Raw genomic sequence first — 19,945 nt, forward strand, 5'->3', positions numbered from 1 at the left:
GATATTCACCATCTATTTCGGGAGTGTGTCCCCGGTGCAATAACCATCACCTAGTTAGTAAAATTAAGGGATTCAATCCCTCGCCAGCCTACTTTTCTTTAATGTTGTAGTTTAATTCTAATGTGTAATTTTTTTTCTGGTTTTTCTACTGCCATACTCTTCAGACATTGAGTTTGTTTTCGTCACAATGGATTAGCTTCTGGACACCTCCATGTGTACGGTAAGTGGAACCACCAACCCAACTTTACCTTTCGATCGATATTTCGATTCGTAATTGTCATCAATTCGTTTCTCTTTTAGTTCTTTATTTATCGCTACTTGTTCTTGTTGTGTGCAGTGAGTTTACCTGTCGGGGACTTTTCTACTCCAGTTTTCTTCCCTGACTTCTCTGTTGGGACATCTCTCGGGATATGCGCTTCTGTCAAAGGCTGGAGTTAATCAGTGACTTTCCCTGATTAGCGACCAGCCCTCCAGACAAACATCCGCCCTGCCCCCACGCGTCCAGGGCGCACTTTTTAGCAGGTCCAATGGAATGTAATTATCTAAGTACGTCAATTTAATATTAGAGGATAGAATTTTAAATATAAATAAAGACCAATAAAATTGATTTATATATCATAAAATATGAAAACTCATCTGCAAAATAGAATATCTAATTGGATTTTATTTATAAAACAATAACATTTTTATTAATTTATAAAACATGTAAAAGAGAAGCAATTATGAATTTAACTATTGTAGTCAGTAAAATCATCTAAGCTCCTAATTACTTAAAACATTTTGTTACTGGCCAGTTTTCCTTTTGCATTTAGCAGATTCCTTTTATTTAAACGTACTGAACTTTTTCATCAGTTGTTTTAGTTAACTTAACACTGGATTTAAAATCTACCTATGAATTAGTTAATACGAGCTTCAAACCAAAATTATTTGCTTTCATGTTCATTTCTTTCAGAAATCCTGTTCTTGCTAGATTAACTTCTCGATCCATTTAGATGCAGGTTGCATATAAGCGTCTGCATACTTTCATAACATTGAATTTCTTCCTGTTTTCCTTCTCATGCACACCTTCTTCCACTTTAAGGGGTCTGCCTCGTCAGAGGTGTATGTGTGTTAGTGAGGCGGGATGATAAGCGCGATGCTCGCTGGTGCTTCTACTGCGATATAGCCTCTAAGCGCAAGGCTCTGAACTGGCGCGCAGTCTTCTCGTCGTCACAGGATTAACTGTGAAATTTGAGCTGTGACCGTAACATTATATGGCGGGGAAATGAAGATAAAGGTGTAATGCACGTCCCTTAAGTGCTTTCAAGAATCTGTACTGGTCTTTTACGCCTAAAAATTACTCTGAAAACATGCGTTTTAGCCATTTTAACTCTTCTAAAAATACAATTAAAAATTTCAATCCGAAATCAATAGTACTTTTCAGCCCTCGGGGAGTTCTTAAATGCTTTTTGTAAGCAGTGCCCATTCGGATATCTTGTAGTTATGAAATCCTGAAGCTCTGCACACCGTATGTGTGCCCGGGTAGGCAAGGCCCTTAACTGCTTATCTGATGGCTGGGCACACAGACTATACATACCTCTAAGGAAGCAGCGTAACAAGGATTGTAGTAGAACGTGGTTACTATTTTTTAGGGTTTTCGTGATGTTTCATTCCGTGCAAATCTTCAAATCCATAATTACTTCAAATTATAAATTGTACAAATTTTTGAATTATGAATGTAATGATTGTTTAAGTGTTTTAGTATGTGTACAGCATCCCAGTAGAAAAACTTAACATTTCATATTATTAGCTACTTACACTTACCAAATATAATCATAAAATTTATGCGACTTTTTTCCACTTCATTTTAGTGTACCTATTCTTTATTTGTATTCACGTGTGATTGAGTCACAGAGTATCAGTTCTGATGGCCTAATTTCTTTGACAGACGTATTTTCATTTGCTAAAATATTATTAACGGGACAACAGGCTAAGTTTGGTTGTTTTAATCGTATGTTTTTATGTGACAGCAGCGCTTTTTTACTAGAAAAATTAAAATGTTTTCTTTTTGCAGTGTTTACATTTTACGCAAGTTTTCTTTCACGTGTGCCAGTGCGCTAGTGTTTTGTTTGTCTGCCCTCCCCTTGGCTCGTCCGTCAGCTGAGACGTCTGCCTCATGTCGCATGTCCTTCCGGGCGATAATCTCAGCGTGCCATGCCCGCCGCCATTTTTCTTTGGCGCTAGTGCTGCCAACTTACTACACGTCTCTCTCTGCACGTGCTTTTGTTGCTTGGCAACCCCTCTGTTGTTTGTAAACAAAAGTGCATGTTCATGAGTAATCTAGTGCTGACGTGCTCCTTTGACATAGTTTACAGTAGGTGATCTCTTCCGACACTTTTAAAACTTAAATGTTAATAGTTATCAATATTATTGAAAATAATATTTATACTAATAACAAAGGTATATGTGAACCATATTTTCAATTTTTATGTTAATATTTTACAACTAACTATAGCTGCTTGCTATTTTGTGTAAGCTGCACCTAGCACGATACTAAGTTTCGAAAAAACTTCTCTGTGATCCACTTGCCGTAATATTGTTTCTTTCATGATAGTAAATGACCTGTTTGTGTGCTTATGCCTAGCGAGCCCAGTTTATTTTGATTAATAGATTTTGCTTCAAATATTTAGTGATCTCTTATGAGTCCGTGTCTGTAGTGAAATTATTTTCTGCCCAAAAATTTTTGACGTGATAACGTCTTATAAATTGATGAACGCCGGCTGCACGCACGAAAAAGCATGACTCATTGTCACTTTCCACCTGAGCCGAGCGTGCAAGAACCGGTCAACCACAGTGCGAGAAAATCTTCTATGATATCAAACAGGTTAAGTCGGGCATTTTAAAAGCAGCAAATTAAAATTTTTTATATATTAGTCCAATTTCATAATTTCAAATTAATAATTTATTGACATTGATTTGATTTCAGTTTATTTCTATAGCTAATTGTTCGTGATTATATTTAAACAAATTATTGAAATTAAATTTGCAAAAACTGTAAATAATATTTGAAACTTAAGAAGTATGCAATTTTTCATCAATGTTTTCTTATGACGTTATCACGTAAAATTATCGTCCGTAAACCGACTTAACAGACAACCTCCTTTTTTCAAAGCTAATTGTTAGCTTTTGTTTACTAGTTCTGAGGTTTATTCTTTTTATTTTCGGCTCTGGCCCAGTTGATCCTCCGGCATAAGTGGTTCTCGTTTCTGTTATCGGAATTCTTTGGCTGCTTCTCTCTTTCCTTATACTCTAAACCTGTGCCAGCTTTTTCTTTCGAAGCAGTTTCCGGTCCCCGTTTGGCTTTTTTTTTAGAGCGGCTTCATATTTATTGCAACGTGTTTACCTCGGCGCTCATGCGCGCCGCCATTTCGACAGGGCTACCAATCTTCGTTCCCAGCCCCTCCCGGTTGCGCGTCTTTCGCCGCGCGCGATAATTTTAAGGCCTACCAACCTCCCGAGTCGCGTGATGTTAAGGGGAAGCCTTCATTTCACAGACGAGAGAGCCAACCCGAAGTTCCCCGAAGTTCATGCTCGCTTTTTTTTTTTTTTTCCGTTCTATCTCATTGTATAAACCGGTGTGGCATTAAATTTTGCGGTCGATTGGGATAGGTTAGCTACATTATAAATACTTTAAAACATTTTGGATGGTTGGTTATATTAGGTAAGTACAGCTACATTAAAAATACTGTAAAATCATTTTATGCTTGATTAGTAAATAACTTTTTAATATGTATACATCCAGGGCTAGGAAACCGTTTACATGATTTCACAGTATCTTTAATGTAGCTATCATAACCAAATCAACCGTCCACAATGTTTTAAAGTATTTATAATGTAGCTAACCTAACCTAATTGACCATTAGTTATCATGAGTTACAATGAACCAAAAAAAAAAAAAAAAACCCGATGATGCATGATCGGACGTTTGGCTCTCTCGTCTGTGAAAAGATGGCTTCCCGATGTTAAGTCCCTTCCCCCCCCCCCCCTTTTCACAACCGTCACCCGCCTCGGGCGGGCGACCAGCTGCCGCGACTACATACGTCCTCGGACCAGAGAGATAAATCTTCGCGCGCTGCCTCCCCCCTCCCCAAAAGTACTCCGCGTGTTTGTGAACACACGTGCACCTTCAAAGTGGTCTTAGAGCCGCTGTAACATCGGGCTCACCACTCTGTGCATTCCTTCCTTTCCTTTCCTTCAAAATTTGGACCTGATAATTTTCCGATTTTTTTTTGTAAATTAAAAAATGTAATATGACATCGATAAATAAATTTTTCCAACCAAATTTAATGTACTGCCACCATTTCCCTATCCTAAGCACATTATATTTAAATAAATTGTGTTATGGTTCATATCCTTATTGGTATTTAACCTTTCAACAATAATTGCAAATTTTCTTTTTATGCTTAATATAATTTAAATGGTGTCTAGACATTGCTTTTATACAAAAGTAATATTAAAATTTACATATTTATAATAAATAATTACTCAAATCTCATTTGTTTTATTTTACTATTCATGAAAACATTCCCACACTTCATTTGCTCATGCCATTTATTTGCGTTGCAAAACACCTTCAAAATAATCACCCATCAATGTGTCCAGCTTTCGTTTGATTTTTTTTTTTCGTGATCACCGAAAGAGGTGCAATCACTCTTACCTTGTGTGAAAAGGTTCTTAAATCAATTCGTGTAATGTGTAGGTGGTATTTTCCACAAATTTCCTAAGCTAGCACCAAGATGATAAATTTCGAACATTAAGTCCATTTACAGTCAGTTACTCAAGAACGTAAGGGATATAACTTCAAAATTAGTGCTCGGCGGTAGCGTGGGGTGGTATTTTTGAAATCAGGATACACAACTCTATCATGCATCGATGTCAACTCCTTAGCCGTTACGCTCGACCCATCAGAGTGCAGTAGCTGCACGAGTTGCAGCGTAACGCCTATATCTGCACGTCGCGTCTGTCCGATGCACATTCAATGCACATGCAGCCTGATAGCGAACCGATCGAGACCTAAGCTCATCCAGGTATATACGTGAGTTGGGATGCCTACTGGACGCAGTGTCGCGTCAGCTAATTCCATGTCAATGATACCAAGATGTATTGCGTAATAATTTTATATAAAAAAACAAATACCCACAAAAGGAGGTAATCCAAAAGAATACTAATAATAATTATTATTTTCATTATTGATGCACGTGTCAGCCCTTCCTCTCGTGTAAGATTGGATTTCTCATCGGCCGCGATTTCATCACGACGTCGGATTATCTTCTGCCTACGTTGCGTGCTGGTCTCACACGGGACCGAGCGAGATCGGTGGCCTGAAAAAAGATAAATTAACATTAATTTAGTTGGAGCTTACAAGACGTTCCGAAAGGCACACACGACTACTTGGTCGACGGATCGTTGATATGAGTTTGTAGAAATGATATACTCACGTATTAATAATATCCTGGGCATTTCAAGTCTTTTATCAGTCTTCTAGAGTCTGGGATTTGGATCCAGTAGCTGCAAATGGAAAGAAACGAAATATGAAATTCAGTTATTCAAGAGGTGCTCCATCCCTGGAAGGAATGCGCAGGAGAAGTATTAAAATGCATAATATAATTAATTTGAATATTGGATACTTACATAAAGGACAGACGTTGATGTCGAGGTCTTCTGTCACAGGGTTGCTCTGGATGAACTTGTTTATGGAGTGATGGTTCTCGAGCTACTGCATTCAATGAGGAATTTGTTGACGCTATATAATGGCCTAGTGATACCGAATCCGGGGTAATAACTGGAAACATTTTAACCGACCGACGCAAATGGAGGCTAATTCTGGAATAAAATCAAACCTTCCTGCTTGTGGACTAACCACCATCAGTTTTATCATACTACGTCAACTTTAATGCCGGATACAATTGTTTTCCTTCAATCCTGACGTTGATTCCTATCCTGTTCGTTTTTAAGCTGGAGTAAAGATTGTACCTAATATGGTCAGTAATCGAGGACTACAAAGTGCATACGTCTGGACATGCTAACTTTTTTGAACTTCGTACAAGATAACCTTGCATGCCAGCCAGGTGCTCCGTGTCTTGGCCGCATCATCGAGCTATCGATACAGTCAGTGCAACACAAGAGCGCACTACAGGCTGTAACTTCAAAGTTACGGCTCGTTGGTAGCGGTTGGGGGGGGGGGGGGGTGGTATTTTTGGAATCACGAGACATAAATCTATCATGCAACGATGTAAACTCCTTAGTCGTTACGCTGGACCCATTAGAGTGCAGTAATTGTAGCACAAGTTGCACCGTAATGCCTACATCTGCACGTCGGTCCGATGCACATTCAATGCACATGCAGCCTGATAACGGACTGATCGTGACCTAAGCTCATCCAGGTATATACGTGAGTTGGGATACGTACTAGACGCGGTGTCGCGTCAGCTTATTCTATGTCAATGATACGAAGAAGTATTGAATAAAATTTATAGGATGCAATTATTTCAACGTTTACCGTAAATCTTGCGGTCAACGCAATTTCTACAAGTTTACGCCATAATTAAATGAATAATGACATGCTATTTGTTTACGAACACTGGAGTAGAATGTGTACCTAAGGTGGTCAATACTCTCGACGATTACAAAGTGCATACGTCGTGACATGCAAACTTTTTCAAACTTTGTACAAGCAGATTAACTTGCACGCCGTATCAGCTGCTTCGTGTCTGCTTGGCCGTATAAGCGAGCTACCGATAAGACTGCACCGCACGTGACTATCCGAGGCTGCATGGTCTCCTGATACAAAATAAATTGAGATGCATCGACTGTGCTATCTTTGAAGAAAAAACCAGGTATTTCTACTCAGGCGTATCAACAGTGGCTTCAGCCCGTTGCAGAGCACGTCGCAACACACAAAAAGTTAAGCTCGCAACGGATTTTTCAACTTTGTATAATGCAAGCCTGAAAGCCCGTTGCACATAGCAACGCGCGTGTGGACATTCTTTTTAAGTAATTAACCACACATAACGCACACGCCCTGAACTTCTGTAAAATTCTCAATAATATTATTATGGACAACCACTAACATTGATACCGAGCGATACGGTTATCGTTATCCTCATTCTGCACCGGAACGATATTATATTTATAGAATTCCCATCAATATCATTGTGGACAACCACCAAGATTGATACCGAGCGATACGGTTACCGTTATCCTCATTTTGCAACGTAACTATATTTTTACATTTACCTTATCGTCCGGCTAGAAGGTTAATTCCACCGGGATTTACAAAATCACATAGCAACTACTCCGTGTAGTTATTGTAATATCCCGAGATAAGGTATTTGGAATAGTTTGGTTGCTATGGTCACAGAATAAGAGAAGTGACTACGGTTTTCACCAAGATGTCAGAGGTTTCATAATTTTTGTGCAACATCGCATAACATTGTGTCTCAAGCATCGCTTCACATTACAGCATACAGAGAACACATCAGACGTTCATACTTGCTGCCTCAAGCAAAGGGCATTTCTAACGTCACTGTCATTGCTGAGTGCTGGAATGACGACAGATCGTAACAAAGACACTGTTCACGTCATGTTCAGTTATGACGTGCGTCAAGCTTGTGTACGTGTACGACACATGAACACACACACGCACACGCATACAAGGAAAACGTGTTATGATTTCAGTAAATGTCAGGAACGTTTTAAGATAAAGTAATTTGTGTAGCAGAGGTCTGAGAGCAGGTGAGCCTGGCTCAGGTATGGCAGATTGTTGACGTTGACACTAGCCTTAGGATCGACGTTACGTTACTAGAAGTCAAAGTTTTGCGCCAAGGTGTTCGTTAGTTCTGCAGCGTTCATCTTCCTATCTTCCTGCAACACCTGTGAGTCTTATTTTGCAGAGGTTCATGCCTAGACCTTATCCAGAAGCGTGCCAGGAGGCTAGCGACCATCGTTTGTAGTGAAAAAATTCAATTGCATTCTGAGCCAAATGCATCTCAATGCATCACGTTGACATTGCAATGTCGAAATTCCTATTCTCACCTGATGCTCCATCTAGGAATTATGCACCGTACGTTATTGTGTTCCAGACTGTATTTGAATCGATTGTTCTGTCAGCAACTGAACTGTAAATTTACATTTTCATTCACAAGTTTATCAAACATTAAATGCATACTAATTATTTCTTCAGTTGTCAATGTCCGTGTCACAAATGTTGATATGGTTTTCATTTTACTTTTCCTATTGTTTCCTCAGCTAATCTTCTATGGTTGTCCAGGTACAATTTTTGTTTAAACACAGTTCATTCTTTAGTTTCTGATTTTCACAGTAATTTCATAACATTGAACAACATTCCATGTTTTAAAAACACATTTTTATAGGTTATTCTACATAATCGATTTTTAAAAATCAATAATTTTGTAAGTAAATAAATATTTTATTTGGTAATTATGAATTCTGATGCAAATAATTTTCATTGACTTTTAATTAAAATATTTAAAACGATATTTTTATCAAATTTTCTTCCATTTAAATTGTTGTAAAGAATAATCTTTATAGCATGATGTATAGCTGCATTATCAAATTTTGAGCACTCTAGCTTGTACAACTAGGTACACAAAAATTTATCATTTTTGCATTCTCCCTAAAGTCAGTAGTTTCTTTTGCATCATTATGATGACATTATCTCACATTGTTAGAAGTTTTAGACTTCCAGATGGCTAAAGGTTTAGTTTTTGTGTGTTTCTAATGTAGAACTTAGGTCACGCTTAACCATTGAGCAACACAAAATCAAAGCTAAAATACTTTCGGTCCTTTGGGCGAAATATCTCATGAACTCTTCCGAGTGCTCTTGTAGTTTCATTCCCACCACTCACCTCTTCCCACCACTCACCTTTGGACGACCTCTGTTCAAACCCCCTCTAATGCTGTGTTAAACCATATGTCGGCCATGGAAGATCCGAATGCTCATGTAAATATGGTTGTCCATCTTGATTTATATTGTAACTTGTGATTTTCTTTCTCTTAAGTATTTAAATTTGAGTACTAATATTAATTAATATGTTTTAAACAAAACATTTGAATAATAAATTCAATAATTAAAATACAATACATTAATATAATCAAATTTTAAATTGTAAATTATTATTAAGTACCAGTCAGAGTTGACCTGGCTGAAGTCACTAATCTGATATTAATTTTATTTGTAGACGTTTTGAGGTGTTAATATTTTGGGTTTTCTCTCCCAATCTAGCTTTGGGAATTTCCCTCCTATGCATATTCTGTTCCAGTCTGTTGGGCTGATCACCTGTCAGATCATGGACAGCCTGATCCTATGTTCAGCTAACAATTGTAGATTCTGAAAGTAAGGCTTTGCTTGGGCTTTGCTTTGCTCTTCGAGCAAGCACCAAATTAATTCCATCGATTCCAGTTTCAGAATGTGTGGGCTAAGTATTTATTACTTTCTTTGGTTTGTTCTGGAAATACTTATATACAGTCATTCCATACCACATATTTTATTTACAGGAGTGTACATTCCCTATTTTTTTTTCACTTAAATCTCAAGGACATTGTTCCATTTTTTACTCGGTGGCTTTAGGCCTTCCTCATAGTAGAAATTTGGCGAATCTACACCATGTACTACATCTGAGATCAACTTTCTTTATTTCCACCTCATAAATATGGTATTCTCTTATTATCTTTAATTTAGATTTTTCGTATTTAACCTTTCATTAACTTTTTTTGTCTGAACCATATACTCCACATTTCAGCGGGCCAGTATGTGCCGAAAATTAGTGATTTTCTCGGTACCAACTTAAATTTTTATTTATTCGAACTTCTGATAAGTGACGAAATGTTAAAAATATAATTTATCTTAGATGGTGACTCCACACTTGAAGTCTAGGCAGAAAATGTTTACTGAGGACGGTCGAACTAATTTTCGTAGTTTTACTGCATGTCCGCGCCAAATTATTAAATACCAGAATCTGAACTTCGCCCACAGTTCGTACAATGTCCGGCTAGTGTAGTGCTCCTGTCAGAGCCCCACACCCACCCCCTCCAAACTTCAGACAAGTACTTGTTTCCAGGAGGAGTTACACTGGGCGGCCGCAGGCACTGTCTAACGCGCGAAACTCGTCGCAGGGAGCGGTTACCTTGCGCGCACAATTCCGCGAAAATGATCGCCGCAAAGTGTCTCGTGATGCCGGCGCGAGGAAAGTTTGCCAAAATAATTTAAAGTTCCCAAGGCTCATAAGCAAAACGGGAAGATAATACATTCTTGCATAGCTTCCAGCAAGTCGCAAGTAGTTCCCAACGCACGGCTGTGCGGAAAATTCAGATTTGTGTTCAGCGCTCTCGCAAAGTCTAAAAGAGAATTACAATTTGTTTTTGAGTACTTTTTTCTTCTAAATAACCAGTAATCATGTGAGATGAATGTTTAGTGGCAGAGTATTCTGACATCTGACCAGTGGCCAGGTAGTGGCCGCGGTCTCACGGTCGTGCTGCCTCCGCCTAAAGACGGCCAGGGTTGACCCACGGAGGCGTCGAGAGCCCCACTCCCGGACGTCTTGTTGCCAGCAGGTGACACGGTGAAGTCGTCGTCGCGTATGCGCGGCGCGCGCAACATTCGTGCGTCCCAACAAAACACGCATAAAATTATGGTACTACATCGCAGCACAGGGTGGCACTCCTAGGCATATAGTCGTGCAAATTACAGTACGCGAATCTAATACGGTGGCACACCCTACCGACCGAAAAATACAAACCTATCAAAGTAAAAAAATAATGTTACTATGCTACAAATAAAAATTTTTTTTAAAAATTACAAAAGCACAGTGTTAATAATTTTGCAACCAAAGAATACAAAACGGCTACGTGACCAAGGCTTGCGCCAGAATGAAAATAACCAGGCAAACAAACAGATTAGCATATGTACATAGAGGAGTGCCCACCGCCTCATTATTTCAGCGCACGAAATATCTCAAACTATTAAATCGGAATGTAATCTACGCAGTATTATTTATTAACATGCCAAATTTATAAACTTTTTCAAGCTACTTGCTTAAATTATATTTCTTACGGGGTGAATGGTTTTGAATATTTTTTTTAATACTAAAATTATGTTCTCGCTAAATCAAACTTATTTTAAGATATAAGAAATTATTAATAAACGTGCCTTAAACTACCTTATCTAATTCAAGGTCCTCCAAAATATCAAATATCACATATTTTTATATAAAAAGAATGACTTTTATTTCAAAACAAAGAAAAAACTTAATGGATCCATTAAATCAATATTAGAAAGATAAATTTAAATTAACTATTAATTAAAGTTTAAAAAAATATATTTTAGATTACATCTACGGTGAACATTATCGGGATAAAATTGGTTTTATTTGGTTGATGGATTTTGTGTTGTTTTTTTATATGGCGATGCCGGGAAAAGCGAAAGCTTTTTACAGAAAAAAAAATATATATAGAAGAAATTATGACGTCATAGCAATGGGATAATGAGGTTGGATTCGAGTATGATTTCATGATTTGGTAGCAATGGAGTAGACAATGTTTGTGTGTAGCTGTTTCATTGTTTGGGAAGCAATTGTTGTGTGTGGAACACGAGAATACTTGCTTGTTAGCGAGGTTAAATGTTAAACATCACTGGTGAGTACTGAAAGACTTGCTAATGTGTGTTTGCCTTCATTGGAGCAAATTACTCTCCTTGTTTTTTTGCTTTGTGATTTGGTGGCAGTAATTGAAGCTACAGTCGGCTTGTAATGTGCAATGTTCGTTGTTTTAATTAAGATAAGTTACGAAAAATTAGGAAATTTTGGCAACTAATGCGTGTAAATTGTTAATAAACAATGTTTGGGTTCATAAAAGGAAAAAAAAAAGTTCAGGTGAAATTACTTCGAAAAAAGGGTAAGTCTAATATGTAAAATAGTATGGATGGAAGAATTAAGCGTGAATGTTGAATGAAGGAGGTAACGGATCATATTTAATTTATCGATACCGAAGAAAATAATAATCAAAAAATGAAATGCGTGAAAAAAAATTGTGTAAACAGTTCCCCGCCCAAACACAAATATATTCCTGCGCTTGTCCCGAAAGAAAGTAAGGGTGGTAATGACGTAAGCTACGCCATATTTGTGACATCATCAGTAGTGTTATGGTATCGCGATCTAGAATACTCTCGGATTTTGCCATATTTACTAAATATATATTTCTGAAATTTCACATAGGCATCACTGTGAGGAAAATGGAGAGGGTTGAAAAATTTGGAATTTTTTTTTTGAAGTTATACTTTTTTAGGCGCGTTATGAAAAAGTGATGAAAGTGAAATTTTAAGATGCGCGCGCATCACTGTAACACAAAAATAAACAGGTTGAAGCTGCGCGCGCACCATGTGATGACAATTTAACAGGAAGATGGCAGACCCACGTGTATGAACATAAACCCACATCAGGGGACATACCAAACGTATTGGTGTGCAAATGAAACTTTATGATAGTGAAATTATAATGGAATTTATTTTGGTAAAATAAAATAGTCATATTAAAGAGTAAATTTAAAGATTTGTTACCGTTTCCGGTAACTGTTTTTGTAATTAATAATTTAATTATTTGGTTATTGTTATTTCATTATTCACAGTTATGTTTATTTGCATTAGGAGGACTCTAAGAACGTGAAACCGTTTGCTCAACGGCCGTCTAGTCATGTGTGGGTGTCGTTGTTACGAGCGTACCCGAGGACGGCCGAAGAAGCTCGATGATGACGTAGCCGAGTGACGCGCTCAGCGGTGGCGCGCGAGTGTGCGGTACGGGACTTGCAAGCCGGACTCGACAGCAGGAGGATGGTTCGGTGCGACCGTCTGGCCCGCGGTGTGGCAGCGTCGCGGAGGCGCGTTGACCACCAGCTGGGGCCCCACTCAACATGCTCAAAGTAAGGAGTCGACGCTCATACTTGTTATGGCCAGAATAGGCGAAGGTCGGGGCTGTGAAATACTAAATGCTAAAATAGACTGTGATTCGCAACATAATTTGACTTTCTTCAGGATGGCAATAATTTTTGTAGTGGATGAATGAACTTAAAGAAGTTAATGAACTTGTCACTCGGGCCCACATAGTCATAATTTGGATGGAGTGCACGGACTCAGTTCAAGTACGTTTACGTATTATCATGAGGACTGCCGTATGAGCCGCGAGCAAACGGGAAAGTGCGCGCACAGAAAAAAAATAAAAACTTTAGATTTTTTGTTTAACTATAGTTTTATATATATATATTTTGTATAGGGCATCTATGTGTTTCATGCAATGTATACGTGGAGGGGGTTGTAATCCTAGGTAGGTCTGATAGTAAATGTTGACTGCACTTAATTTTTTGTGTTTTTATAATGGTACTCACACATTGCCCGGGGAATAAGGGAACAAGCTATTTACCTTTGGTTGGCCTTGGGGCATGAGTGTGGGGAAGAGTTGTTAATCGCGCTGTTGCGGGAGTTACGCAGCAGCGCGGTTGCAGATTAAAAAAAAACACATTATTTTGGTATTACATCAAATATAATTCACATTTTCCTTGTAACCTTCTGTCAGAGCAGTAGTTATACTGCGCTATCAATATGCTGAAAGGTCGTGGTTCAAAACTCGGCGGTAGTTTTTTTTTTTTTAACTTTTTTTGAAGTTATACTTCTTTAGGCACGTTATAAAAAAATGATGAGAGTGAAATTTTAAGATGCGCGCGCATCACTGCAACACAAAATAACAGGTTGAAGCTGCTCGCTAAACCGCTCATTAAGTCTCGAAAAAAAGCTACCAACAAAATAAAAATATAACCTCTATTAGTAGCGCATGTTGGAACGCTCGTCACCTCTGATCACTGTTTTCATATTTATAATATTTATCTACATGTTTCTAGTTTCTACATACACAACACGTGTTTTAGTTTCATACCAGTACTAATTATATATGTGCTAGTAAATTATATTTAGTAGTGATTAAAATTGAATATTTTGATTAATATTATTTACTATTCGTAAGTATTAGTAAAAAAACTGTGCTTATATACTTTTTCAAGTGCTCCAATGTAATTGAGGTTAACTATACGTATGTATTATTTATTGGTATAAATTAAAATATTATTATATAATATAATTAACTAACTGCACGACCCGGCTTCGCACGGCTATACTAATGGAAAAAAATTAAGCTACATCTCCCATTTACAGTAATGGTAAATGAAAAAAAATTCAGTGAAAATTTATTACAAAGCTGTATAATGTACCGGAGAGAAAATGAATAGCACCGATGGTTTCCCGACTCGTGCACGCAACGTACAACTGATGTACCCTTACTTCACTACGGCATTTTACAGGCAGATCACTCTTGCGCCGCTCATTATACATGCCCCTCCTTGTGGGTACGCCACTGCCGCGCGATGCCCGTTGCCATGGAGACGCAGAAGGCATGAACAATGCAAAATCCTGTTCTCATGGAGACAAAGTACCCACTGTTGCCTGGTTTTAACCACCCATGAGATCTAATTTTCGGAAAATGTCATCCTGCGTAACATAAGGAACATTACTGTGAAGTTTCAAGTCTGTAAAATATATATACTTGAAAAAATAGCAATTTTTGATATTTAAAGTACCCACAAAATTTCAACGGTGATGAGGGTTGCACTAACAATGAAAAAGTCGTTGCCATAGAGACGAATGAAGCATCAACAAAGCAACAGCTGTTGCCATGGTGATTTCATACCAAAAACTGGAAATTTTGATATATTACGCCCCCGAAACTCCCCTTGGGATCGGATTTCCGCAGGATCCGTTCTTATTGCGCGTCTACATCACAAAATGAGTAACTATGCTAAGTTTCAAGTCAATCGGGTGTATAGTTTTAGATATCTCGTGATGAGTGTCAGTGAGTGGTATTTCGCTTATATATATATATATATATAAATATATATATATATTTATATATATATATATATATATATATAAATATATATATATATATATATATATAGATACAAGTCCTTGTCAGAATTGTAACAGGAGAGGAAAATTATTGATGGTCCGAAAAATGAAAATTAATTAAAAATAAAAAATAATTCTAGTAAAAGAAATCAACAAACTAAACACAGAGAGAGGAAAAAACAATAGTATATGTTTGCGATTTAAAGTGATAAAAAGTATTTAAATACTAATTGAACTCTTATGAGGGCACTGATTGCTTCGTTGTTAATATCACACGGGTGTTTTTTACTTGTATGGGAAAATTAAGAATGATAAGGCATCTAGTGCGTGGCAACAATGTTAATAGGCAATAGGAAATAAACTTCTAGCGCCTGTGGCATTGTCAACACACACTTTGTACGTGTACTGCATATTGTATCTAACCCCCTCCAACTAATTTGATTCTAAATTGGACTTTTAGTAAGGATCCCTAATGTGATTAATAATAAAATAGGTATAGCCTATAGCCTTCCTCGATAAATGTACTATCCAACACTGAAAGAATTTTTGAAATCGGACCAGTGGTTTCTGAGATTAGCGCGTTCAAAGAAACGAATAAAATCTTCAGTATTATAATATTAGTATAGATGATAAATATTAATAAATTATAATGTTAAAATATTTATTATTGGTTATTTAATATTTACAAAATAAAGTAATAATTTTAATAAAACATTTAATAAAAAAATTGTGATAAAAATTAAAATCGAACATCAAAATAAAATATTTATTTTGAATATTAATTTTTAATGGAATAAATAATATATATTTATAAAAATAAATGAACAAAATACTTTAATTTTTTTGAAAAAAATTAAAAGTGAATATTAAATTAAGCAAATAATAAATATTTAAAACTGAAATAACTTAAATTAAATATTTGAATTTATTATTAAATTTATTTATTATCTTTTAAAATATTAAATAATCAATAATAAATATTTAAAATAAGAATCTTATAATATTTAGTACAAATTATGTCATACATATTTATTATTCTCTAAATTTTATTTATTTAATTTTTAAAATTTAATCTGAACTTTATTGACTGGTTGACTATCATTTTTCAGCCCTTTTATTATTTTATTGTAATTAATTATTTGCATGCAATGAAAAGTATTTTTTAAGGATGCCAAAGAAGTATAACTTCTCACGCGCGTACATAAGTACACGAACTAATTTTTTTCTTAAGTAATACTAAGCATAACTAAGAATCAACTTATACGTTCAATAAGAAACATGATTCCTGTAATCTACATTTTAAATAAAGATGCATTTGTTTCAAAGATCCTAAAATTTTGTAGGTGTATTTAATATGGCATGATTAAAAATGTTTTAAGCATATTTTTAAATAAAATAAATGTAATAGGAATGTCTTACAAATTTTAATGGGCTATTTCATAAACTAAATAAAAAATAAAGTGTGATTTCATAAAGGTGAAATATCTCCTCAAAGACATTAAAACGGGAAATAGAATCAGATACTTATGTATAATAACAATTTAATTATCTTACTTTAAAGTTACATTATTAAGCGGTTTTTTTATGAATAAAATATGTAAACACATGACAATTTTTTTGTGTATTTCTTTATTAAAATTTGTTGGACTGAAACACAAACAAATGGTAAAATGTCAGCAATGACGTGATACTGCCCAAGCGATGCCACAGGCTATTGGCTAGTGCGAGCCATCATCACACTGCACTTAACGAGGCCGCATGTCACCTACACTGGCTGTGCGATGGGTTCAGTTAAGATAACTAACAAATTAGAATCCAATCAACTGCTACCCAATCTTAGTTGTAACCCCTCCCCTTTTCCCCAATGTGTGATGTTGTAACAAAAGTAGAGATTAAAATAAAGTTAAAAATAGCAACAGATTAAGACAAACAGACTGGTTTGTAGTAGAGCTGAAATAAATTTCGAATGGAGCACCAACATTATTTATATCAGGCAAAATTGCACACATTACAAAAATGCATATATTTACAAAATATATCTTGATGTTAACTAGGAGCACAGTATAAGCAACAACCTTTATACTGCGGGCATAAACTTAATAAGTAAATAACAATATTAAATAAATTAAATATTAAGTTAAATATTAAAATCCCTCAAAAAAATAAACATAGTGAAAATTCGGTTACGTTTGAAAGTTTCTTCAACGTGTTACGTCTTATTTAAAACAAATTTGATCTCAAAGCTGTTTGAGTCCTGTACCATTAGCCGGGACGTTAAAAACGCCAAACAGTGTTGAAAATTTATTTGCGAAATCTTGTTAGAATATCTTCTCGAACCCAAGGTTGATTTCGTAAGTCCACAACTTGGTCGTTGATATTGGCCTTTTATGCATATCGTCGAACAAGGCCCGACGTAGCGTGACGTATTTGTAGTAAGGTCAGATTGATGCCAACCTAATTCTGCATTAAGTCACAAACGTACAGCATAACGTTTGAATAATCGCATTTGCAACCATTAAAACTCGAGTATAGCCATTTTATGTGGAATAAACTAAAAAGTTAAATAAACGTCTCATTTAAATTTCGTTACGACATGGACGGTTGTTTGAAATTTACTTTTTTGGCACGTTATAAGGTTTGTTGGTAAAATTATTACACCATAAAACAGACAGTTCAAAATTCACGAGTTTTGTATAACACTGACATCTGGTGAAGTTTATTCGCTTTTGTAGCCAACTTAATCGCTAGGGCCGACGTGTTAACTTAGCTAAGTGCAGACGTGGCGTGCAGTAACAGACACCGCACTGTGCACAATCACACGCAAGGCATGCAGTGCCTAGGCCAGTAGCCCCACCCACCCCTCCTGCTCTGAGCGCTACCCGCAGCCATCCAGTGAAACAGTATTTCACGACGGTCACTTCTCAAGCATAACCGAAGCCTTTCAAAATTATAAATGCTGTATAAAAATTATGAATAATAATAATTATTATGAATAATCAAAAGCAAAAAAATAAATTTAAATTAGAATAGGCACAATGACAATACTTAAAATATCTAAATAGAGTAAATAAATAAAAATATATACGTAAAAATCATGACATATTATTACAAGCTAATTTAAATTAAATTCAGTTAAATTGCGAGTTGCCAAATGGCCACAATAGTTTGTACTATGAAAACCATAATGTAAAAGTTTGTACTCTGAATGTCTTTTAACGGAAAATTCTAACTTTTTACGGAATGTATTTTCTTTTAGTAGGTAAATCATAGTTTTTTTTGCAATTTTCTTGATTTTAGATTTTTTTTTATCCTTTCAGTAGTTTACATTGCTGATAATTATTTCACAACAACTTCGTTTTATCATTAAATTTCTTTACATATTATATGTTATCGGTAGCGTCCATGAGCAGAGGGTCGTTGGTTCTATCCCAATAGAAGATGAGTGTCTAGTTGGTGGCAGAGTTGTTCGCAGCCCTGCGCAGCCTTGCATGCAGGTCGCATCTTCCTCCGGCCCGCGCGCATGACGAGGTGACGCGACGGTTATGCGCCCCTTAATTAAAACCTCAAGTACCACATCTCTCCGTCTCGGGCCGGCGTGGCACCCTCCCGCTGGGGTTACCGTGCGGGGTGTGAAACTTGATGAAGGGCGGACTATTCGTCACCGCCCGTTGCAACAGTAATGTGCTGCGCTGCTATCGCAAGCGGAAGACAAAATGAGGTCCATAGGGTACCGGTTCCGGTAATTTTCTTCATTGTTTAGTTAGCTGTTGCCTACGTGAGTTTATTCATTTTTGTTTTTAATTAGAAAATATTCATTTTTATTGGTTTTTGCCATTTTGTTAATGTAATGTCGTTAAAATGCTAAATGGACGCCAAGTGTTGAGTGGGTACTGGGTGTTCCGAGCAATCCCGAGGACGGCCGAAGGTGCACGACGATGACGTGGCGGAGTGACGCGCAGAGCTGTGGCGCGCGAGCCTGTGAGGCGGGACTTGCGAGCCAGCGACGACAGCAACATGGGCCGGCGAGAGCTGGCGCCGACCAGCGTGGACGACCAGCTGGGCCCAGTCAGGAGTCGACGCACACACACCTTGTTGACAGAATAGGCCCGTGCCTTACTAGTTTTTTAAAGAAAACTAAAATTCACGCGTGATTTGACAGTACGACTGAATAAGGGATTTATCTCCCTTTTGTTTGTTAACCCAGACCTCTTAGCGTGAGCCCTGCCGGCCTGGGGCCCCCACGGGCGTGGATACGGAATACGCCGTGTACGCGAAACAAGAGAGGTGTTAGAGATCCAGCTATGTCCAGAGGCTGAGGCTACCCATCCCAGCATATACACCACCTTCACCCCCTGCCTCACTCCGCTAACCAGACAAGTGGCTGCGTCCTTAGCCCTTTAAACTTTGACATCACTGCTGGCGCCTACCCCAATCACCCACATCACACTGGGACCCCTCAATTACACGTGATTTGACAGCTACACACAAAAATGAATCCGTGGCCGTTACAAAAAAAAACATTCAAAAAATTAAAATTCAATTAATAGTAAACAAGAATGTATGCCCGTTGAACACGATAATGAAATAACTGGTGTTAACTTTCCTTAGCTTCAATTGTTAGATAAAAATAAGAATTTGGTTATGAAGTTTTTATCGTGTATTTTTGGCCAATATATACTTTCGTCATAGTTACCCAACATTGAGGGATCTCTTCTAAATAAGTAGTAAACTTACTTAATTTTTCTTGTTTAGTCGAAAGATATTCATCCCATTTAAAACAAAAAAAACACGATAACTTATATAAATAAAGTTGATCGACTAAAATGAATGACTAGACTTTACACTAAATAAAACTTAAAAGAATAGACAATACATTTTTTTATAAATTAAAACTTCAATCAAAAAATGAAACATTTAACTCTTATGAAAACCCAATATTACGCA

The 19,945-nt window shown here is 36.8% G+C and overlaps 1 protein-coding gene across 5 annotated transcripts in view; it reads left to right on the forward strand.

Moving 5' to 3' along the window:
- The window catches only part of LOC134542610 (uncharacterized), a 668,259-nt gene that overhangs the window by 221,560 nt on the left and 426,754 nt on the right, over positions 1 to 19,945 (forward strand). For 2 of the 5 annotated variants that reach the window (XM_063386992.1, XM_063386989.1), the window contains exon 1: positions 12,852 to 12,969. The exons of the other annotated variants lie outside the window; for them this stretch is intronic. In XM_063386992.1, coding sequence (XP_063243062.1) covers positions 12,961 to 12,969 — 9 coding nt within the window. In that variant the 5' untranslated portion in view covers positions 12,852 to 12,960. Of the gene's footprint in view, positions 1 to 12,851; positions 12,970 to 19,945 lie in introns of those variants that run through there. 5 annotated transcript variants of the gene reach the window in all.

The sequence above is a fragment of the Bacillus rossius genome, assembly GCF_032445375.1.
Source record: "Bacillus rossius redtenbacheri isolate Brsri chromosome 9 unlocalized genomic scaffold, Brsri_v3 Brsri_v3_scf9_1, whole genome shotgun sequence".
Classification (NCBI taxonomy): domain Eukaryota; kingdom Metazoa; phylum Arthropoda; class Insecta; order Phasmatodea; family Bacillidae; genus Bacillus; species Bacillus rossius.